Source organism: Mastigoproctus giganteus, chromosome 12 (assembly GCF_048544385.1).
Source record: "Mastigoproctus giganteus isolate SK-2022 chromosome 12, ASM4854438v1, whole genome shotgun sequence".
NCBI lineage: Eukaryota > Metazoa > Arthropoda > Arachnida > Uropygi > Thelyphonidae > Mastigoproctus > Mastigoproctus giganteus.
In genome coordinates, this window is record NC_143586.1 from 116780765 (window position 1) to 116805445 (window position 24681).

Sequence of the window (24681 nt, forward strand, 5' to 3'; positions counted from 1 at the left end):
CAGTGGATCGACGCTGACGGAATCCATACTGGCGATCGTTGATCAGATGGAAGGTTTCTAGGTAGTTTAAGAGTTGGCGGTTAATTGATTTCTCCATTACTTTAGAAAGAGTAGAAGTAATTGCAATGGGACGATAATTAGATGGGAGGGATTTGTCACCCTTTTTAGGAACTGGCTGGATATGAGCAAATTTCCAAGCAGAAGGAAAAACTCCTTTGGAATAAGAAAGTGAAAAAAGGCGGCAAAGAATAGGAGTAAGTTCAGGAGCACAAGTTTTGAGAACAAGTGGAGAAACACCATCAGGACCTGGAGCTTTCTTAGCATCAAGATTCATCAAAATCCTTCTGATATCCTTTTGACGGAAGACCACAGGAGGCATTGAATGGAGCTTGTTAGGAATGGTGGGAGGTGTTTTACCAAGATCATTAATACATGAGCTGGAAGAAAAATGGGATGCTAGCAGGTCAGCTTTATCCTTGGCTGAAGTGAGAACAGAACCATCTGGTTTGGACAGAGGCGGGAGCAGAGATGGGCAAGAGTTGCGGCCAATAGCTTTGGCAAGAGACCAGAATGTTCGGCTACCATTAGGGCAAGAAGCAAGTTTTCTACTCTTAGCCTGTTCAAACTCTAGTTTGGACTGATTAATAACTGCTTTACAATTGTTGCGAGCTTTGGTGTAGGCAGAAAATGAAACTGAAGAATTAGAAACAAGCCAATTACGATATGCAACATTCTTCTCTTGGACAGCCTTAGCACATTTATTGGAAAACCAAGGTTTAGTTAAAGGACGAGATTTTAATGTGGAGTGTGGGATAAAGGATTCCATTCCTGCAAGAATAATTTCACTGACACGATCTGAGCAAACGTTGACATCAGAAGTTTTGAAACAGTAATCAGACCAAGGAAAAGAGGAAAAGAAGTCTCGCAGGTCATCCCATTTTGCATTCTTGTAATGCCAAACAACACGAGGTTGGGAATAGCCATGAGATAAAGGTTCCATTGGAGAAGAGACAATCACCAAGTTGTGATCTGAAGTGCCTAAAGGGCCTCTCACTTCGACCTTGTACTTAGAAGGGTTGTTTGTGAGAAAAAGATCAAGCGTATTGGCTGTATGATTAGGATTGTCCGGTATTCTTGTAGGTAAATGAACAATCTGTGCTAGGTCATTAGTAATTGCAAAAGCCTCAGCATCTCGACCTGCTGGGTCGGTGTGAATGGAAAACGGGAGCCAGCTGGAGTTGTGAACGTTAAAATCACCAAGGAAAATTACCTCACTGTTAGGAAAGTTGGACTGGAGAAAGTCAAGTTGCAGAGAGAGGAAGTCAAAGAGCTCCAAGTGATTAGTGGAGTTGGGAGAACGGTAGAGACAACAGATGAATTTTACACAATGAGGTAGAGAGATTTTAAGCCAGAGAAGATCAAAGAGAGGAGATTCCAAATTGCCAAGTCTCTGACAGGGAATATCAGAACGGACATATGCACAAGTACCACCTTTGAGGCGAAAGGAATCATACAGCAAATAGTTTGGACATCTGAGATGAGAAGTAGTTGAATCAACTGATAACTGAGATTCAGTCAGAAAAAGTACATGGGGTTTGGAAGACTGCAAGTGGAAATGGACATCTTTGAGATTGGAATTAAGACCACGTATATTTGTGAAATGAATTAGGAAGTCCTTGGGAGGTTTAGATCTTTTCGCAGATAAGCTTGCTCTATTATTTTGACAATTCATGGTGTATTCAATAGTAAGAAAAAGTGGGTGGGACATGCTGTATGAAGTAATGAAATTTTTGGATATGGCGTACATGTGGTAAGAATATACCCAGATCCTTGACATAACGTGGCCTCGACAATGCTCCCCACATACACACTACTCGGACTCCCTCCAGTCACTATCTGGCAGAGTAGAGGTAGCAAGATTATACACTCGCTGATCCGGAAGCCTCCTAGAGAGTTACCAATAGGTTCGGTCCGGTGTACTAACTAGCGGCCGGCCTGCGAACACCGTTTTAGAGCTGTACCCTCGAAATGTAAGGAATAATGGATCTCGCCACGACATTCATCATAACCTCAAAAATCATCAATCATACTGCATGATGGAAGAGATAGGGAAGGGTTGGCCGGAACTTAGCTCTAGAGACTAAACATGGGTTCCACCACTTCAACCCTCCAATAAGCAAAGTGGTGGTATTTCACCGGTTGATGAGAGTCATCTACCACCTAGTACTGCCTGGTAACATAGAGGGGCGGCATTCCTCCATGTGGTGTGGGCGCCAGACCTCGACCCCTGCTTACGTTGGTTCACACCTGGGTGGTCACCCACCATGTACTTGTGCATGGGGGTTATACCCAGGATTTCTAACAGTCCCACCATCGTGAAGGTGCAAGCAGAGGATTTGGCTGTCATAGACCGTCCGGACTTCGCCGAAATTGGGTCCACTTGACTTAAGTGTCACCCGAATATCAGTTCCATCAGCGTTTTAGACTCCCAGGTAGCAAGAACAGCTTGTCTGGCATATCTGAGAGAATGTCTGTGACAACCTCAAGGACCCAACAAGGATTAACCTACAAGAATGAAATGGGATTGACATGGCTCTTATTCTTCATTCAACTAACTCTTGCATTAACATCTTGAATCACATTAGTGATGAAATGAGAAAAAATCTGGCTAATAAAATTGTTAGGCCAAACAGTGAAATTTCATTGATAATTGATGGATCGACCATAATGAGTAAGAAATCCACTTTAATCGCTTACATCTGGACTTGTATATTTGATAGTGGAATTAGATCTCCTGTAAATTTGTTTCTGGCTTGATTGAACTTGAAAGTGTTACTGTAAAAAGAATATTTGATTCTCTGCTCGATTTTTTTTAGTCAAAGAGTAGGACAGAAAACTATTTAAAAACTCACTTAGTTTGTGTCACATGTGATAGTACAGCTGTTATGTGATGGGTAGTAAAAGTGGCTTTAAAAATTGAACAAAAGAAATATTCCCTTCTTTAATAGTGTGGCATTGTGCTAATCACCGATTGGAACTGTTAGTTGGTGATACTGTGAAATCGTTTACAGGTATCAATACATTTAAAGCATTTATTGATAAACTTTATGTCATGTAAATGCATCACCAAAAAATGCCAGAGAATTGAAGGTGTGTGTAAACTCACTGGATATTGAACTATTAAAAATTAGCAGAATTTTAAGCAAACGATGGGTGGCATTGATGTTCCGGTCTGTTTCAGCTGTTTGAAATAACTATCAGGTGTTAGCATTAGCATTAGTAGAGGCATTTGATGCAAGAAAGCATGCTTATGCCGCATCAGCCAAAAAAATAAATAAATAAATAAATAAATAATAAATAAATAAATAAAAAAATAACCACTTCCACTTCACCCCTCTGTTCGTTCGAAATACATGTCCAGCTGAGCCTTAAACTTATTTAGGCTATCAACTTCCACGACAAAGGATGGAAGTCTATTCCACCATCCAACCACCCGCTGGCTAAAGGCAAATTTCCTCACGTCTATCCTACTTCAGTCTTTCCTCAATTTGAATTTATGCCCTCTCAGGTGATTATTCTGAGCAAGAGGAAGAATCCCATCAGCATTGAGCATGCTCAAACCATTCAAGGCTTTATACACCTCTATCAGATCACCTCGCTGGGGCCTAGACCCCAGACACTGTAATTTGCAAAACTTAAGCCTTTCTTCGTAAGAGCACCCCTTTGTTCCATTCACTAATCTTGTTGCCGCTCTCCGTACTCGTTCCAGCATCTCTACATCCTTCTTGAAATGAGGCCTCCAGACCAGTATACAGTACTCTAGGTGTGGCCTGACCATTGCCTTATACAAGGGAATAATCATCTCCTTATCTCTGCTAGAAAAATTCCTATATATCATCGACAATACACCATGAGCTACTCTTGCAGCCCGTCTGCACTGATCAGAAAACTTCATATCTGCCTGCACAACTACCCTCAGGTCCCTTTCATTCTCTACCACTGTCAGTGTAGTACCACAGAGTTGATACGTTGCTCTGGGGTTGCTGTTTCCCATATGTAGTACTTCACATTTGTCAATGTTAAACTTCATTTGCCACCTCTCAGCCCATTTGCTCAACCTTTCCAGATCCTGTTGCAGTAGCATAGTGTCAGTAGTGTCCTTGACAACCCTGCCAACCTTCGTATCATCTGCAAACTTGGACATTAAGCTTGATATAACATCATCAATATCATTTATAAATACAGAAAACAATAATGGATCCAATACCAAACCCTGAGGGACTCCACTAATAACATTAGTCCACGATGAGCAGTGTCCATTGATTACCACTCTCTGTCTTCTCCCCCCAACCATCCCTTTATCCATAGCAGCAATTTGCCTCCAATGCCACACTGTTCCAATTTGTGCAGCAGTCTTCCATGTGCAACAGTATCAAAAGCCTTTCTAAGATCCAAGTATATAATATCAAAGTTATTCCCTGCATCCAGTTCTTTTGTGACTGCATCATAGTATCCAATCAAATTGGTCAGGCAAAACTTTCCCTTAACAAAACCATGCTGTGTCTGAGCTATAACCGAAGTCTTGTCTAGATGATCCTGCAGTGCTTCTTTAACCAGTGCCTCCATTAATTTTCCGGGAACAGAAGTTAAACTAACAGGTCTATAATTACTTGTGTCGCCCTTTGATCCTTCTTTGTGAATTGCGGTCACAATTGCACATCTCCAGTCCATGGGTACTTCCCCTGAGTTCAAGGAAGCTCTCATAATTATGGCTAAGGGTTTGCTTACTTCCCCTGCTGCCTCCTTTAATATAACTGGATAGATCCCATCCACCCCAGGTGCCTTTCTTGTATTTATCTTCAACAATTTCTCCTCCACTTTACTCTCAGTTATTACAAGATTCCCTAGCTTACTGCCAGAGTTGACTACACTTCTGGCATTCCCCTCACTGAATAAACCTTCATGTGTGAATGTCGATGAAATATATTCATTTAGTTTGTTAGCCACCTGAGCAGGATCATCAACAGTTGACCCATCGATATCAAGTGGACCAATCTGATTCATCCTCTTCCTTCTACAGTTTACATAAGTAAAGAACCCTTTGCTGTTTTTCTTTGTATCCCTTGCCAAAGATTTCTTGTAATCTGCCTTCGCCTGCCTAACCTCCTTTGTATCTTTGTTACAGATCAACTTGTATCTATCATAGGCTTCTGTGTCACGTGTTAATTTGTATGTATCCCATGCATTTTTCTTCTCTGCCATATGTCTCATTAGTTCATCTGACATCCACTTAGGCCTACACCTTGAACAATATTTCTTAGTTGGTATGTAAAGCCTAGTAGCTTCCAAGATAAGTTCTTTGAATGCTTCCCATTTTGAATTTGCTGTTGGTAACATCATCAGTTGGTCCCACTGTATAGAGTTTAAATACTGTCTGAGTCCATCGTAGTCGCCTTTGCGAAAGTAATAACCCTTCCCTTTACCCCTAATGGTAGTTACCTTTTTGAGTAAATCCCACTTCAGCACATTGTGATCACTGCCACCTAGTGGTTCATTTACCTGCAGATTCTTAATGCATGAAGAATCACTACTGATAATCAAATCAAGAGTATTACTCCCTCTAGTTGCCTCCCGAACATGCTGATGTAGAAAACAATCATCCAATAAATCCACAAAAGCCTTGCTAGTGTGTGAGTGAACAGCCACCAAAATCCAGTCAATATCTGGGAAATTAAAATCCCCCATTATAAGACTCTCTGATGTACTGACCCACTCCATTTCCCTGTACAGTTTCTTATTATACTCATCAGAGTCATTAGGCCTATAGCACACTCCTACTCTCAATTTTGATCTTCCAATGCTTATGTCACACGAAATTGACTCGACACTGCACTGTCCAGCAATGTCGACTGGCTTCACTTCCTTGGATTTTATATGGATTTCTTAACAAATAGCATAACCCCTCCTCCCTAACTGTCCTCTCTATCCTTTCTGTAGACATTGTACTCCCCAAATTCCAGTTCTGCATTCCTTATATCTGAGTGACATAAGTCTCTGAAATCCCCACAATATCTGCCTTTGATATTTTGAGCAACACCTCAAATTCATCAAATTTATTTACTAAACTCCTAGCATTGGTGTACACGCAAGTATACATGCAGCTGTTCTTTTTCTTAGCTACCCTAACACAACCCATGGGTTTATTTGTACCCCAATGATTCCCAGCAGTCTCTGAAATATCCTGCAACTTATTTTCCAGGCTGCGGCTCATTCCAATAAAAGCAGTGCAAGAATCACTTTCACCTCTGCCAGTGGCTACTGTTAATCTATTAGTCCTTGTATCCCCCCCAATCTAGCAGTTTTCTGACCCACCTAACACTGCCTCGATAGCATCAGCAAACATTCTTGCACCCTTTCTATTTAAGTGGACCCCATCCCTGTAGAAGCAGTCTCTCCTGTTAACAAGTACAGACCAGGCTGAAAAAAATTCTACCCCTTGAGCCTTGCACAATCTTTCCAGGACCGAATTGATCGACAAGGCTCTCATCATATACTCCCTCCTATCGTGTCTGGGCAGAATTGCAGACACTTTCAAATTCAACCCTAATTCTCGGCTTTTGTTCAACAGTGACCTGTACTTGTTAAGTAATTCTGCTGGTCTCCTACTCTTAATATCATTAGTGCCAACGTGTACAACTATATCACCTTTTGTGCTCTTAAAAGATGATATCCCCTCTACAATTCATCAACCTTTGCCCCTGGCAGACATACTCTGGTCCTGTTCCACCTATCCTTTTTACAAGGCGTGTTTCCTGTTTCCCATGACAATAGAGTCACCAACAACTACTAGTTCCTTTGGGACCAGCGCATTCTGCCTTGTGGAATGCCGCTGTGTTGCGTGATGACCAAGTGCAAGCTCTGGCATTTGTGTGGGCAGCTGAGAGCTTGATGGGCCCCTCACTTTTAATCCTTCGAGGGCATCCACCCTGTCCTTCAAGCTCTCATATAGGCCCATAACAACGCTGAATTGTCGCCCTATTTCCTTACACTCCTTGCATCGTGCATACACAAAGACATCCCCCATGCAGAATCATGTCCCGTACCCGACTGATCCACAAACATCAAGCAAGTAGTGCATTTTAACAGGCTGTGATTCAGAGGGCAACTGCTCGCCTCAGTTCTCCCCTGAGCCATAGCACTCCCATTAGCTTGGGCCTTTTGCTTTGCTGCTGAGTCATGTTTTCGATTTAATTTCAATAAAATTTCAATTTCAGTACAAAATCAAAACCCTAAACTTATATCCGAACACAGTTATAACGCTATATTTATGTTTCATTATCGAGTGTTATCTGCGAAATCCCTTTACATAACTTCCATATCAAGTTAAGTATTATTTATTTATTTTTTACTAATTATATATGTTACGTAACCCAAGTCGTTATATGTATAGTGAAAAGTACAATTTAATTGACAATGAAGTTCAACAAGATTAATTGACAATATTATATACTATACTATACCATATTAAGCTTATGCTATCTATTTCGAGATATTTTGTATCGCGTAACAATGGTGGCAAATTACGAATGGTAAACACGTGGATTTGATACCCTTTCCCTTACTAAGTAATACCTACAAAATCTCTCTATCTAAGTTACTTTAATCTAAGTATCGTAAATAGGAATATAAAGCTACTCTAGAAAATAAGTTAATATGCCAATTTAAGCTAATAAAAGAGAAAATAAATGAGAAAAACTTCGCTGTTCCAGGAGCGGCAAAAATGTACGTCCGCACAGGCTAACACTCGTTATTTATTATTAAATTAGTTAATCGTTTTCAAGAAGCAAAGAATGACCAAAGAGGGACCAAAAGAAGAATGTTGCACTTATGAAGGATTACTAAAGAAAATTACGATTACAAACTTTACATTATACTTAGGTTTAATGCAGTGGCTCATTATACTTTCATGGGACCGAAGGCAAAATGGGATTTTGGGGTCCATCTAAAGAAAAAAATAATAAAGAACATTTTCAATTTCATTTTATTGTGACAACAAAACAAACAAATTATTTGAACTAAATATAAAATTTCATCAAAATCAGTAAAACCATTTTTGAAAAAAATTAAATTTTCAAATTAATCTTCGAGTAAAGTGACCTTGGCAGGTAGGAAGTTCAGTTTCCAATAAAATTCACTTGAAAATATTAGTAAAAAACAGCAATTCTGGGCGCCATGTGATCGGTGCCTTGATTGAGGTGAATGAGCATTATCACAAATAAATTTTCACGAGTGAATGAGGATTTTCACAAATCAATCTGATTATCAGACGAACCAGAGCTTCGTTGATGAAAAAATAATTTCTTTACTAATATTTCTTAAAATTGTATGCCCACTGCTGATACGCTTCGCATCAGCAAAATAGTTCAATGCATGGCTGCTTTGGAAATGTCATTTAACAACAGACAAAAAACAGTAAGAAAGAAGTCATCAGAGCGTGTCAAATGAGAACGTAATAAAAATTTGGAATATTCTATTAAAGCTTTATTATGGAATTATTTTTAATATTTTGTTTTACTTATGTTTACTTACCCAGACATGATAGAAGGGAGTATATGACAAGAGCTTTGTCAATCAATTTGGCCCTGGAGAGATTGTGCAAGGCTCATGTGGAAAAATTTTTCTCAGCCTTGCCGGTCTGTTTTAACAGGAGAGACTGCTTCTACAGGGATAGGATACACACTTAAATAGAAAGACTGCAAGAATATTTGCTGATGCTATCAAGGCAGTGTTAGGTGGGTCAGAAAACTGCTAGATTAGGGGAATTCGAGGACTAACAGTAGCCGCTAGCCAAGGTGAAAGTGATTCTTGCACTGCTTCTATTGGAATGAGCAGCAGCCTTGAAAACAAGGCGGAGGGGATTTCAGAGACTGCTGGGAGTCATCGTTGAACAAATAAATACATGGGCTGTGTTAGGGTAGCTAAATAGAACAGTTTCATGTATATTTGCATGTACACCAATGCCTAGGAGTTTGGTAAATACATTTTATGAATTTTAGGTGTTGGTCAAAACATCAAAGGCAAATACTATTGTGATATCGGAGACATGGTGTCACACAGGTATAAGAAATGTAGAATTTGAATTTGGGGAGTACAATGTGTACAGGAAGGATAGACAGGATAGGAAGGCAGGAGTGGTTATGCTATTAGTAAAGAGACACGCAAAATCCAAGGAAGTGAAGCCAGTCGACATGAGTGGACAGTGCAATGTTGGGTCAGTTAGGTGTAACATAGGCACTGGGAAAGAAAAATCGAGAGTAGGATAGTGATATAGGCATAATGACTCTGATGAGTATAATGAACAACTGTACAGGGAAATATAGTGGGCCAGTAAATTAGATTGTATTATAATGGGGGATTTTAAGTTCCCAGATATTGACTGGAACTTGTGGGTTGGTCACTCACACAGTAGTAAGGCTTTTGTGGATTTACTGGATGATTGCTTACTACAGCAGCATGTTCGGGAGTATATGATATCAAAAAATCATTTTGATATCATATACTCTTGATCTCGTTATCAGTAGTGATTCTTCGTGCATTAAGAATCTGCCCATAAAGGAACCACTAGGTTGCAGTGATCACACTGTGCTGATGTGGGATTTACTCAAAGAGGTAACTACCATCAGAGGTAAAGGGAAGGGTTTTTGCTTTCGTAAAGGGGACTACCGTGGTCTGAGACAGTTTTTAAATTCTATACAGTGGAACCAAATGATGATGTTACCAACATCAAATTCTAAATTGGAAGCATTCAAAGAATTAATCTTGAAAGCTACTAGGGTTTTCAACTAAGAAATATTGTTCAGGTTTCATGCATAAATGGAGGTAAGATGAACTAATGAGACCTGCTGCAGAGATGAGAAATGCATGGAATACATATAAATTAACAGGTGACACAGAAGCCTATGGTAGATATAAGTTGGTCTGTAATTAAGTCATAAAGGAGGTTAGGCAGACAAAGGCAGATTACAAGAAATCTTTGGCAAAGGATGCAAATTAAAACAGCAAAGAGTTCTTTACTTGTGTAAACTCTAGAAGGAAGGGTATGAATCAGATTGGTCTACTTGATATCGATGGATCAATTACTGATGATTCTGCTCTGATAGCTACTAAACTGAATGAGTATTTTGCATCTGCATTTACAGATGAGTTATTCGGGGAGGGGAATGCCAAATGTGTATTAAACTCTGGCAGTGAGCTAAATGATTTTGTAATAACTGAGAGCAAAGTGGAGGAGAAATTGCTAAAGATACACATATGAAAGGCACCTGGGGTGGATGGGATCTATCAAGTTATATTAAAGGAGGTAGCAAAGGAAGTAAGCAAACCCTTAGCCATAATTATGAGAATTTCCATGGATCAGGGGAGGTACCCATGAACTGAAGATGTGCAAATGTGACTCCCCCCCCCCAATTCACAAAGGAGGATCAAAAGGCAACACAAGTAATTATAGACCTCTTAGTTTAACTTCTGTTCCAGGAAAATTAAATGAGGCACTGCTTAGGATCATCTAGATAAGACTTCAGTTATAGCTCGGACACAGCATGGGTTTCTTAAGGAGAAATCTTGTCTGACCAATTTGATTGGATATTATGATGTTGTCACAAAGGAACTGGGTGTAAAATATCATTTTGAGATCAAATATGTCGACCTTAGATAGGATTTTGATACTGTTGCACATAGAAGACTGCTGTACAAATTGGAGCAGTATGACATTGGAGGCAAATTGTTGCTATGGATAAAGGGTTGGTTGAGGGGGAGAAGACAGAGAGTGGTAATCAATGGACAGTGCTCTTCATGGACTAATGTTATTAGTGGAGTCTCCCAGGGTTCGGTGTTGGGTCCATTTTTGTTTTCTGTATTTATTAATAATATTGATGTAGGTATAGCAGACTTAATGTCTAAGTTTGCTGGCGCCTCCGTAGCCAAGTGGGAAGGAGCAGCAGTGTGTAGCACACGCTTCTTGATTAGACCGGGGTTCGGGCCCATCACCACGAAATACGGAGGATGCGGAAAGGTCAGGGAATGACCACCGCCCGGAGCAATATGGCCTTAGTTGCTAATGCTCCTAAAAAAAAAGTCTAAGTTTGCAGGGAAATCAAAGGTTGGCAGGGTTGTTAATGACACTAATGACAGTACACTGCTGCAACAGAATCTAGAAAAGATCAGCAGATGGGCTGAGAGGTGGTAACTGAGGTTTAATATTGACAGATGTAAAATACTGGATATGGACAGCAATTAACCCCAGAGTAACATATCAACTGTGTGGTAATACACTCAGCGAGGTTCAGAATGAAAAGGACGTAGGGGTAATTGTGCAGTCAGATATGAAGTTTTCTGAACAGTGCAGACACCTGCAAGAGTAGCTAATGGTGTCTCTTCAGTGATATACAGAATTTTTTCTATCACATATAAGGAAAGGATTGTCCCCTTGTCAATGGTTAGGCCATACCTTGGGTTTTGTATACAGGTCTGGAGGCTTAATTTTAGGAAAGATTTAGAGTTGCTGGAATGAGTACTGAGTAGGGCAACGAGTTTGGTGAGTGGAACAAAGGGTTGCTTTTACGAAGAAAGGCATAAGTTATTCAAATCACAGTGTCTGGGGGGCTATGCACCTGTGAGGGGATATGATTGAGGTGTATAAGGCTTTGAATGGTTTGAGCATGCTGAATGCTGATTGGATCCTTCTTCTTGCCCAGATTAATCACCTGAGGGGACCTAAATTCAAATTGAGGAAAGATAGCTGTCGAATAGATTTGTAAAAATTTGCCTTTAGCCAGCGGGTAGTTGATTGCTGGAACAAACTTCCATCTGTCATAGAAGTTGACAGCTTAAATAAATTCAAGGCAGAACTAGACAAACATTTGGATCGAATGGATAGGTTTACACAGCATCAGCTTTTGTAGCTGATGCTGTATAAGCTTCCCCTACTAATGCTAAAGCTAATTGTCATCCGGTAGCTGTCTGCCTTCAAGAAACCAACCTAATTGCACAATTAAAAATAGCAGTAAACCATTGCAGTACATTCATACAAGATCGATTTCGTTTCAGCGGAGCACATGGCAGAGTGACTATTCTAATTGACTCCAGAATTCCATATAAATGACTCCAACTACAAACATCTTTGGAAGCAGTTGCAGTACTAGTCTCAGTACAGTTTACATTTTCACTGGGCTCACTTCATATTATTGGCAACAACAGGTGAAGAAGACAGTAGAGAGCATCAACAATAATATTTCAGCCGAATTGTCCCTGAAAGATGCATTGTATATGATAAAACTTTCATGGAATGAGGTTTGATTGGTTTGTTTGAATGGAATGATTCACCGAGAACAATAAGTAACTGTTGGACTCACATTGGGCTGATTGAAAAAGTTCATTTAGATAAAGCAGAAATCAATCATATTAGCATTAGTAGAGGCATATGATGCAAGAAAGCAAGCTTATACAGCATCAGCCAAAAAAAAAAAAAAAAACACACACCACTCCCATTTCACCCTTCCGTTCGTTCGAAATACCTGTCCAGTTGAGCTTTGAATTTGTTTAGGCTATCAACTTCAACAACAAGTGATGGAAGTCGGTTCCACCAACCAACCACCCGCTGGCCAAAGGCAAATTTCCGCACATCTATCCGACATCCGTCCTTCCTCAATTTGAATTTATGCCCTCTGAGGTGATTATTCTGAGCAAGATGAAGAATCCCATTGGCATTGAGCATGCTCAAACCATTCAAAGCCTTATACACCTCTATCAGATCACCTCGCCGGTGCCTAGTCTCCAGACTCTGTAATTTGCAAAACTTAGCCTTTCTTCATAAGAGCAACCCTTTGTTCCATTCACTAATCTTGTTGCCCTTCTCTGTACCCATTCCAGCAGCTCTACATCCTTCTTGAAATGAGGCCTCCAGACCTGTATACAGTACTCAAGATGTGGCCTAACCATTGCCTTATACAAGGGAATAATCACCTCCTTATCCCTGCTAGAAAAATTCCTGTGTTTCATTGACAAGACACCATGAGCTACTCTTGCAGCTCGTCTGCACTGCTCAGAGAACTTCATATCTGCCTGCACAATTACCCCCAGGTCCTTTTCATTCTCCACCACTGTCAGTGTAGTACCGCAGAGTTGATACGTTGCTCTGGGGTTACTGTTTCCCATATGTAGTACTTTACATTTGTCAATGTTAAACTTCATTTGCCACCTCTCAGCCCATCTGTTCAACCTTTCCAGATCCTGTTACAGCAGCATAGCATCTGTAGTGTCCTTAACAACCCTGCCAACCTTTGTATCATCTGCAAACTTGGACATTAAACTTGATATCCCGTCATCAGTATCATTCATAAACACCGAAAACAACAACGGACCCAACACTGAACCCTGAGGAACTCCACTAATAACATTAGTCCACGATGAGCAGTGTCAATTGATTACCACTCTCTGTCTTCTCCCCCTCAACCACCCCTTTATCCATAGCAGCAATTTGCCTCCAATGCCACACTGCTCCAATTTGTACAGCAGTCTTCCATGTGCAACAGTATCAAAAGCCTTTCTAAGATCCAAATATATAATATCAAAGTTATTCCCTGCATCCAGTTCTTTTGTGACTACATCATAGTATCCAATCAAATTGGTCAGGCAAGACCTGCCCTTAACAAAACCATGCTGCGTCTGAGCTATAACTGAATTCTTGTCTAGATGATCCTGCACTGCTTCTTTAACCAGTGCCTCCATTAATTTACCTGGAACAGAAGTTAAACTAACAGGTCTATATCCAGGAGTTGTGAATAGCCATGGATGATCTTCATAGATGTTACATAGATGCATTCATGGATGAATGCATCTATGTAACTTGAACGACAAATGAGGAAATTGGAATTACTACAAAGAAATTAGCTTTCATTTGGTAGTGATAGTGAAGAAGATGATATAGAAGTTTGTGAAAAAATTGAAACCTAAGGAGGCTAAAGTATATTTTCAAAAAATTCGTCACTTCCTCAAACGACAAAGAACGAATGAATGGACACTCTTGGATGAAACTTGTACGACAAAGAACTAATGAAATATATTGTAGTTCTGGACATTTCTGTAAGTAAAACTGATGACAAAACCGGATAAGTATTTTGGAAAAAAAAAAAAAAAAAAAGTTAATATATTTTTATTTAGATTGTAAAATCCTGTAAAAAAAAACCCACTTTTTGTTTTCAATATACTGTACTAGATAAATATTATAAATTAAGCAAATTTTATTTCACGTAATTATTATTAACATTTAGTTTGCATATCAAGATGTCACTAAATCAAGGTTCAACTGTATTTTAAAAATATTTTAAAACTTTAAAATGACTTTGATGCCAAGAAGTCTGCTGCTCCTGATAGCATTTATCTGCTTGTCCTTAAAACCTGCACTTTAGAGAGCTCCTCTTTTTGTGTCACCTCTCTTTCTCTCTCTCTTTCTTACTGCTGGCGTTGTTCCTTCTGCTTAGAGTCTGCTGTTCCTGATAGCATTTATCTGCTTGTCCTTAAAACCTGCACTTTGGAGAGCGCCTCTTTTTGTGTCACCTCTCTTTCTCTCTCTCTTTCTTACTGCTGGTGTTGTTCCTTCTGCTTCGAAATTTATGCATATCAGTCAATTCCTAAATTGAGTGACAGATCTCACTTTTCCATTTATCACCATGTTGTAATTACTTCAGTTTTCTCCAAAGTAATGCAAAAATTTAGCATCAGACTCTTACCTTGTCTTGAAATGGTCTGTGAAATTTTCTGTGATGAACTCTTACATTGTTCTCGAAATGTTCACAAGCAATATGAATTCCCTTTAGTGGCAATCCACATGTGATATTTGTTTTCTATAACCTCTTGAAAAGGTAAGTTTTAATTTAATTTTTGAAAAAACAGCATATGCTAATTTTCTGTTTTTGTAATTAAATATCATCAAATGTCTTTAGATTAGGCTTGGGACAAGTTCCAAAGAAAAGTTTAGAGAAATCCAAGCAGTTACTGTTAATATTTCTATGACTTTTAGTTACATATGGTATAAAGGCCTTCTAAATAAGTTTCTATCTTATGGTCTGCTTTCTGATTTTTTAAATTAGGTAGCCAGTATTCTTTCTGATAGCTAGTGCCTGTGATGGTACCTGGCTCTATGCCTTTTGACTTTTCAGCTAATGCTGCAGTTCTCTGAGATTCTCTTCTCTTTTTTTTTTGCCCACATATTTTCACCTATATATTTACTTTCTTCCATTGATTATGGATGAAACACCATCCATAGTTTTGCTGGTGACAGTACACTACATTCTGATTTCTAGGTTGACCAACTCTGCTCTGCACAGCTATAATCTCTTAAATATCCACTACTAGTTTTTTTTTTTTTATTACTCCAAAACAGCCGAAGCCTTACAGAGGAGGAATATAACAGTAGCAATACAGTAATAATTCTATTTACAGTCAATATGCAATGTCAGATCTCAATATACAATGTCAAATATACAAGGTCAATATACAGCTTATACAATGAATATCTTAGCGATTTGCGTTTTAGCAAAGGTGGGATGACAGAGAATTTTGTATTTCTAAATACTTTTGTTGTTATCTTTTCTTGTTTGCTCACAATGAATTACCTTGATTGAATTGTATTATTATTATTATAGTTATCCATTTTTGTTGTATTATTTCTTATTATTATATTTGTTAGTTATTATCTTTGTTTATTGAAAAAATTATAGGTAATATATACCCGTTTTATTATTATTATTAAGTTAATCATTTATTCTCATTTTCTAGTTACTTGATTGTAAAACCTTTGCAACTCTTTTTTGATATTGATGTCTTCAGATAGAATATTAATGTTGGATTCGTTTAGCAATTTTGCAGTTCTGTTGAATAGTGGAATTTAAGTTGATCAGTTCTGAATGGCTCTAGTGCCAGCAAATTGGGTCTTCTCAAGGCTCTTGCAGGACAGCTGAAATTGATGAGGTAGAGCAGCTTGGGGGCATCCAGCTTTCCAGCCACGAAATGCATTAGGAATTTGCAGTCTGCCTCAGTCCTTCTTTGGTAGAGTGGTACCATCCCGAAGTGAATGCACCATTCATAATAGGATTTTGTTTTCATTTCCATCCTTCATTTGTACACTAGGAATCTGACTATGGATTTCTGAATATGTTCCAGTTGTTTTTTAAGAATTTTGGTGTGAGGATTCCAGATCTATCAGGCATATTCTAGAATTGGGTTAACTATCATTATGCAAGCTGTTTTTATGAGCTTTATATTGGTAAAGTTGAAGCAGATTCTTTTAAGCAGTCCAAGGGATTTGGAGGCCTTTGCTGTAGTCATTCTCTGACATGGGAAACTTCAACATGTGTGTTGAAGTTTCCCATGTCAGAGAACCATACTCCCAAATCCGAAACCTCTTGTATTCTCAATAGCTCATGGTTATTATTCTTATAGGGATAATTAATCTTGTGTTTTTTACGATAGTCTGCAACAGAGATGATGCAGCATTTGTTTAAGTTTAGTGTTAGGCCTTTGTTTGTAATCCATCGGGTGATAGTGTCTGCGAATCACTTTCCAGTGATTTGCAGTCTTGTATTGTTTTGATGGTTTTGTATATTTTCAAGTCATCTGCATATGAGCGCACTTTGATGTCTACATGTTGCATACAATCTTGTATGTTGTTAATATATATATAGCAAAAAATAGTGGCCTGAGAGGAGAACCCTGTGGGACCACCTTTGTATAGGGGAAAGTGGAGGAGTAAATTCCTTCAAAAAGAACTCTGCTTTTCCTGTTGTCGAAGAAGTTAGACATAAGTGATAAAGCATTACTTGATAAACCTATCTGCTTTAATTTGAGGCAAAGCAACTTGTTTGGTACAATTTAAATGCTGATCTCCAGATAATATTTAAACGCTGATCTCCAGATGATTGGTGGAATAAGACTAGGGTATATCTGCCAGGGGCAAAAGTTGATGATGTTGTAGAGCAGATATTATCTTTTAAGGGCACAAAAGGTGATATCGTTGTACACATTGGCACTAATTACATTAAATGTAGGAGATCTGCAAATTTACTAAGCAAGTACAGATCAATACTGAAAAAAAGTCACGAGTTAGGGTTAAATTTGAAAGTGCCTGCAATCCTGCCCAGACATGATCAGAGGAATATATGGTGAGAGCCTTGTCAACCAATTCTGCTTTGGAGAGATTGTGCAGAGCTCATGGGGTAGAATTTTTCTTAGTGTGGTCTGTGCTTATTAACAGGAGAGATTGCTTCTACAGGGTTGGGATACACTTAAATAGAAAGAGTGCAAAAATGTTTGCTGATGCTATCAAAGCAATGTTATGTGGGTCAGAAAACTGCTAGCTTGGGGGGGGGGATTCACAGACTAATAGGTTAACAGTAGCCGCAGGCAGAGGTGGAACTGATTCTTGCACTGCTTCTATTCGAATGAGCAGCATCCAAGAAAGCCAGTTTCTGGGGATTACAGGAAATGCTAGGGGTCATGAAACAAGTAAATACATGGACTGTATTAGAGTAACTATTTGAAAATCTTACAAAAAAAAAAATTAAAATATTTTTTTAGACTTTGGAAGTTAGTTTTCCTTTTTGTATTCTTGCCGTTAGTAGGATAATATGGTAATAGCATCAGTTTCAGTAACAAAAATTATTCAGTAAGAATTGTAAAATTAGTGGGTAGTAGTAATGAAAAACAGAGCCATTAGCATAACTTCCGCTGTAAGCAGGGAATAGACGGTGAATACTATGGCAAAAGCAGCAAGTGGTTTTGCGAAACAAACAAGTTAATGTTTATGCCAGGTCAAAATAGTAGGGCAATTTACTTCAGTCGCAGACCGGAAGTCGGTTCTTAACAAGTTTCCAAAAATAGATGCTGTGGTCACTAATATCACTTTTTGTGGTTTTAGAATGCTATGGAGACAAGGTGTTATATGAGAGGGATAATGTTGTTTTTTTTTGGCACACCGGATGGCCGCAGATCCAACAGGTTGAAAATAGGAGTGTATTGATCATGTGCTTCTGGGCTGGCGGAATAAGGGGTTTTCCAACAAATGGAATGAGATAGAATCTGAAGGTAAATGTAAGATTGGTAGAAGTCACTAGGAAATGGGCGTGGCAAAATCGGCAGTAAGAGGAAGAAAGAAAGGCAGTGAAAGAGTCGAAAAACACACTAAGTTGGGATTTTGGCGGTGTGGATGAAAATGGTTTAAGGACACAAAGTTGAGATTTTGTCTGTGTGAGTAAGAATGGGTTAGTCAGACACATAGTAAAAATTTTTGGTCGGTGCTAGTAAGAATGGGTTAGTCGTTGAGAAAGTCAGAGTTTTTTTTTGAGTGGAACATAGTCAATGTTGGCTCTTTGAGACGTCTAGGAATTGGGAAGAAATATGTGGAAGACAAAACGAGTATCTCACAAGCAAAGGGTGAAATCAAATCTGCCACTAAAGACCAAGATTCCTGAAATCTTGGAAAGCAAAGTGCTGGAATCGGAACCCCGACCGACATGATAGTAGCCATTCCGAAACAGGAGAAGTGCATCAAGCGGGCTGAATAAAATGAAGCCGAAACCTCCTGGCAGCACAACTACCAATGCCTAATTCTTCAAGAATAGTAAGACGTCGCCCCAGATAGTAAAAAATAAGCTGTACCTGATAGGAAGGATGAAAGATGACGCCCCGCCGAGTTCTACAAGTAAGTCGCTAGTTTGTAGTACATAGTACCTTCACACACACCAAGAACTGTAGAAACCCAGTAAATTGGTCAGCAGGACTTTAGAAATACCTAATTGTAAAGATAGTTTAGGGAAGAATCAGGAAGGAAGAACATTAAAAAGAGGGAGATTTATTAGATATAAGATATTTAGGATGTTGGATATATGATAACGTAGAAAGGGATAGAATGGAATTAATGTTAATCATTAATTGTTTCTTATTGATGGTATTTATATGAAGCAGTATTAAGTATATGTAGGGAGGAATGGAATGGAATTGATATTTCTTGTTTAATTGATGCAGTATTAAGTATATGTAGGGAGGAAGGGAATGGAATTGATAATTCTTGTTAATAGTATTTAATTGATGCAGTATTAAGTATATGTAGGGAGGAATGGAATGGAATTGATATTTCTTGTTTAACTGTAGGATGGGATAGAATGGAATTAATATTTTTTGTTAATAGTATTTAATTGGTACAGTACTAAATATATGTAGAAAGGAATAGAATGGAATTGATGGTTCTATTAATGGTAATTAAATGGAGCAGTATTAAGTATATGTAGAAAGGAATGGATGGAATTGATACTTCTTGTTAATGGTATCTAATTGAGGCAGTATTAAGTATTAGCATTAGCATTAGTAGAGGCATTTGATGCAAGAAAGCAAGCTTATGCAGCATCAGCCAAAAAAAAAAAAAAAAAAACCACTTCCACTTCACCCCTCTGTTCGTTCAAAATACCTGTCCAGCTGAGCCTTAAACTTATTTAGGCTATCAACCTCCACCACAAGGGATGGAAGTCTGTTCCACCAACCAACCACCCGCTGGCTAAAGGCAAATTTCCGCACGTCTATCCTACATTTGAATTTATGCCCTCTCAGGTGATTTTTCTGAGCTAGAGGAAGAATCCCATCAGCATTGAGCATGCTTAAACCATTCAAGGCTTTATACATCTCTATCAGATCACCTCGCTGGTGCCTAGTCTCCAGACACTGTAATTTACAAAACTTAAGCCTTTCTTCGTAAGAGCACCCCTTTGTTCCATTCACTAATCTTGTTGCCCTTCTCTGTACTCGTTCCAGCAGCTCTACATCCTTCTTGAAATGAGGCCTCCAGACCTGTATACAGTACTCTAGGTGTGGCCTGACCATCGCCTTATACAATGGAATAATCACCTCCTTATCCCTGCTGGAAAAATTCCTGTATATCATTGACAAGAATTTTTCCAGCAGGGATAAGGAGGTGATTATTCCATTGTATAAGGTATAAGTATATGTAGAAAGGAATGGAATGGAATTGATATATCTTGTTAATGGTATTTAACTGATGCAGTATTAAACATATGTAGAAGGGGATAGAATGGAATGGATATTTTTTTACTAATGGTATTTAGAGGATGCAGGATAAAATATATTAACAAAGGAAGGGATTGATATTAGCTTGTTGATGATTTTTACTGAAGTATGAATATAATGTATATATACACATGCAGGTGAGACCAAATCATGTTGTAATATGTATGAATTCAATTATTATTCAGTTTTAATTATGCTCATGTAAATATGTCTAATGAACTGATTTTTTTATATACAACATTTGTGTGTTTTTTGTTGTTCTGAGTACAAGCCTATCCAAAGGGAACTAAACACATTAAGGGGCTTTCCCCTTGAACTTAGAATTTTCTGTGAAGCAATAGTCAGATGCGCAAGTGGGGAGGTATTATAAAAGGGATATATATTTTAAAGGGGAGTTGTTTATTACAAAAGGATATACAAAAGGATATATAAATAAATAATAAAATAAAGCTTTTTCACCCCCCCCTCCCACAGTAAGAACAGGTGCATGTATACTTGCATGTACACCAGTGCTACCAGTATAGTAAACAAATTTGATGAATTTGAAGTGCTGGTTAAGACATCCAAGGTGGATACTGTTGGGATATAAGAGACTTGGTGCCACTCAGATATAAGGGATGCAGAATTGGAATTTGAGGAGTACAATGTGTACAAAAATATAGACAGGATAGGAAGGGAAGAGGGATTATGCTGTTAGTTAAGAAACACATAAAATCTAAGGAAGTGCATCCAGTTGACATAGATGGACAGTGCAGTGGTGAGTCAGTTTGGTGTGACATAAGAACTGGGAAAGCAAAAATGAGGGTTGGAGTTTGTTATAGGCCTAATGACTCTGATGAGTACAATGAACAATTATACAGAGGAATAGAGTTGTCCAGTAAATCAGTGTGTCTTGTAATGGGGGATTTTAACTTTCCAGATATAGACTGGAACTTGTGCATTGGTCACTCACACACTAGCAAGGCTTCTGTGGATTTATTGGATGATTGTTTTCTACAGCAGCATGTTAGAGAGGCAACAAGAGGGAGTAACACTCATGATCTGATTATCAGCAGTGATTATTCATGCATTAAGAATTTGCAAATAAAGGAACCACTAGGTAGTAGTGATCACAGTGTACTGATGTGGGATTTACTTAAAGATGTAACTACCATCAGGAGTAAAGGGAAGTGTTTTGCTTTCATAAAGGCGACTACAGTGGTATCAGCAATTTTTTAGGTTCTATATAGTGGGACCAACTGATGATGTTACCAATACCAAATTCTAAATGGGAAGCATTCAAGGAAGAAATTTTGGAAGCCACTAGGCTTTTTGTTCCAAATAAGAAATACTTTTAGGTTCAGGCCCAAGTGGACAAACTAATGAGACAAACTAATGTTGTCAGACAAACTAATGAGACTTGTGGCAGAGAAGAAAAATGCATTGGATGCACATAAATTGTCGGGTGACATAGAAGCCTGTTGTAGACACAAGCTAGTCTGTAATCAAGTCGCAAAGGAGATTGGGCAAGTGAAGGCAAATTATGTAAAATCTTTGGCTAAGGATGCAAAGAAAAAACAGCAAAGATTTCTTTACTTATATAAACTCTAAAAGGAAGTGGATGAATCAGATCGATCCACTTGAGAAATCAAGTGGATCGATCTGATTCATCCAATCTAATAATGGCTATTATTGGTCCACTTGATATCTCAAGTGGACCAATAATAACCATTGATAATTGGTTTGACTGTAGATAATCATTCTCAGATGTTCATCAAACTCTATGAGGGAGTTAAATGATTTTGTAATAACTGAGAGCAAAGTGGAGGTGAAATTGTTGAAGTTAAACATAAGAAAGGCACGTGTGGTGGATGGGATCTATCCAGTTTACAGATGATGCAAATGTTGGCAGGGATGTTAATAACAGTAATGACAGTATGCTGCTGCAACAAGATCTAGAAAAATTGGGCAAATGGGCTGAGAAGTCGCAACTGAAGTTTAACATCGACAAATGCAAAGTATTGCATATGGGTAGCAGTAATCCCAAAGAAATTTACCAATGTGGTGTTACACTGAGAGTAGTAGAGAATGAAAGAGACCTTGGGGTAATTGTGCAGTCAGATAAGAAGTTTACTGAGCAGAGCAGACAGGCTGCCAGAGTAGATCATGGGGTCTTGTCAATGATATACAGGAATTTTGTGAGCAGGGACAATGAGGCGATTATCCCCTTGTATAAGCCAATTGTCAGGCCACACCTTTAGTGCTGCGTACAGTTCTGGAAGCCTGAATTTAGGAAGGATATAGAGTTGCTAGAGCGAGTGTAGAGAAGGGCAACAAGGCTTGTGAAGGGAACAAAGGAGTGCTCTTGTGAAGAAAGGCTTAAGTTCAGAAAATTGCAGCTTCTGGAGACTAGGCATCTGCAAGGCGATCTGATTGAAGTGTATAAGGCCTTGAATGGATTGAGCAGGCTTAATGCTGAGTGGATTCTTCCTGTTGCTCAGATTACAAACCTCAGGAGGCATAGATTCAAACTGAGGAAAGACAGTTGTAGAATAAATGTTTAGAAATTTGCCTTTAGCCAGCAGGTAGTTGATTGCTGGAAGAAACCTCCATCTGTTGTTGTGGAAGCTAATAGCTTAAATAGATTCAGGGCAGAACTAGACAAACATTTGGAATGAATGGATCAGTGAAATGGGAAGGATTTTTTTTTTTTTTTTTTTTGTGCAGCATAAGCCTCAGGCTTGCTTTCTTCCATCATGTGCCTATACTAATGCAAATACTTCAATCTGAAGAAAACTTAACTTCATTCCTTCTAAAACTTAGCCCTACCTTATTGTTCATGAAAAAAGAATCTGCTACTCCCATCATCATCTTCAACAATACTCAGATTTCTTGATAAGATCACATATTTTAATGGGGATAGCCCCAACTTATGATTTATCCTTGTAAAAGCATAAATATTATTATATATTAAATATTACCCCCCCCCCCACCGAACTAGGCTTCCTTTCCATTCTCAGTGTTACTTTTCCTCTAAATGCAAATCCAGCCTACTCTCTCTCTCTCTCTCTCTCTCTCTCTCTCTCTCTCTCTCTCTCTCTCTCTCTCTCTCTCACTGTGTGTGTGTGTGTGCGCGCGCGCTCAACTCTCACAGACAGTTTTCCACTGCATTATTTCTCAGAGATATTTCTGTGGCACAGTTTTTAATTTCACCTCTTTCTTTCAAACAAATCAAAATATGTGCATTGGCTAGTCAGCATCTATTCACAGTTCCACCTTTCAGCAACAAACTCACTGAACTAACTTCCCTCTTCATCATTTATCCTTCTTCATATGCATTTCCTGAAAATTACAGTCCACAGAAATTCAATTCAAAATAACTTATTTTTTCTCAAGTCACACCTCAGCTCTACAGTGTTTTAGGCTCAAATACCTTTTGTGTTCAGGATCACCATAAACAAAATCAAATTTTGTGTAGTAATGAATTTATGATTTTCAGTCTAAATTAAATTATGCAAAGATACCAGTCTTCTGAATTTTGCATACTGTAGCCCTCTTGGTAGCCAGATTTCACTTTATACAATAAAGTAGCTAAAGTAGCTTTATTAAATATTTCTCTCTGTAAATGCATTTATATTAAACAAAATTTAAAATTTTCATTTGTACAGCCTTTTTATCCAGTTAATTTGTTGAGGAATGTTGCCCTCCAGCAGGTTACCACACCTTTTGTTTTTCTCACTGACATAGACTTTTTGCCAATGTATGGTCTGTATGAGTATTTAAAAAAGTCAGTAGCAACCATGGGCTTGGAGTCTTCTACAAAGGTAGGAAAAGATTTGTCATATTTATAAGAATAAAAAATTAATAACCTAATATTCATAAGAATAAAAAAATAATAACCTAATTAAATATATGATTATAATTATCCATATGGTGCAAGGAAGCCTGAGGCTTTTGCTGCACCGCTCAAAAAAAAAAAAAAAAAAAAAAGAGTTACCCTGAGAGAGAGTGAGAGAGAGCGAGTGAGCGAGAGAGAGTCAGAGAGTCAGAAGTAGAAGGGAATCACCAAGAAAGAGAAGAATGATGATATCCAGCTTAGGACCCTGGGTGTGCCATGCCCACAATAACCACATGTGAGCCCCTGGGGTTCAATAATGCAGTATCCTGAGAAAACGGATAAAATAAAACAGGTTGAAGTAAAAGTTTCTTCATTATTAATTAAAATTAATTAATTTAACTACTTTGATAGATAGCTATGTTAAAATGATGCATTTGCACTAACCTAAATAAACAGGTTGAAGTAAAAGTTTCTTCAATATTAATTAAAATTAATTGATTTAACTACTTTGGTAGATAGCTATGTTAAAATGATGCATTTGCACTAACCTACATATTAGTCATTCTACCTCGTAGCATGAGGCCTTTGCTCTTAAATACTTTATAGTAAAAGTTTCTTTAATAAACTTGGAACAAGTTAAAATAAAATAAAAGTAAATTTTATTTTATTTTAACTTGTTCCCAGTTATTAAAGAAAATTTTACTTCAACCTGTTTTATTTTATTGTTTTCTCAG

General features: G+C 38.3%; 1 protein-coding gene across 1 annotated transcript in view; it reads left to right on the plus strand.

Annotated features, from left to right (window-relative positions):
- The window catches only part of LOC150077356 (xylosyl- and glucuronyltransferase LARGE1-like), a 1505345-nt gene that overhangs the window by 1406213 nt on the left and 74451 nt on the right, over positions 1-24681 (plus strand). Inside the window, exon 20 of the mRNA XM_090385866.1 lies at positions 23778-23933. Within this exon, the coding sequence (XP_090241992.1) occupies positions 23778-23933 (156 nt within the window). The remainder of the gene's footprint in view (positions 1-23777; positions 23934-24681) is intronic.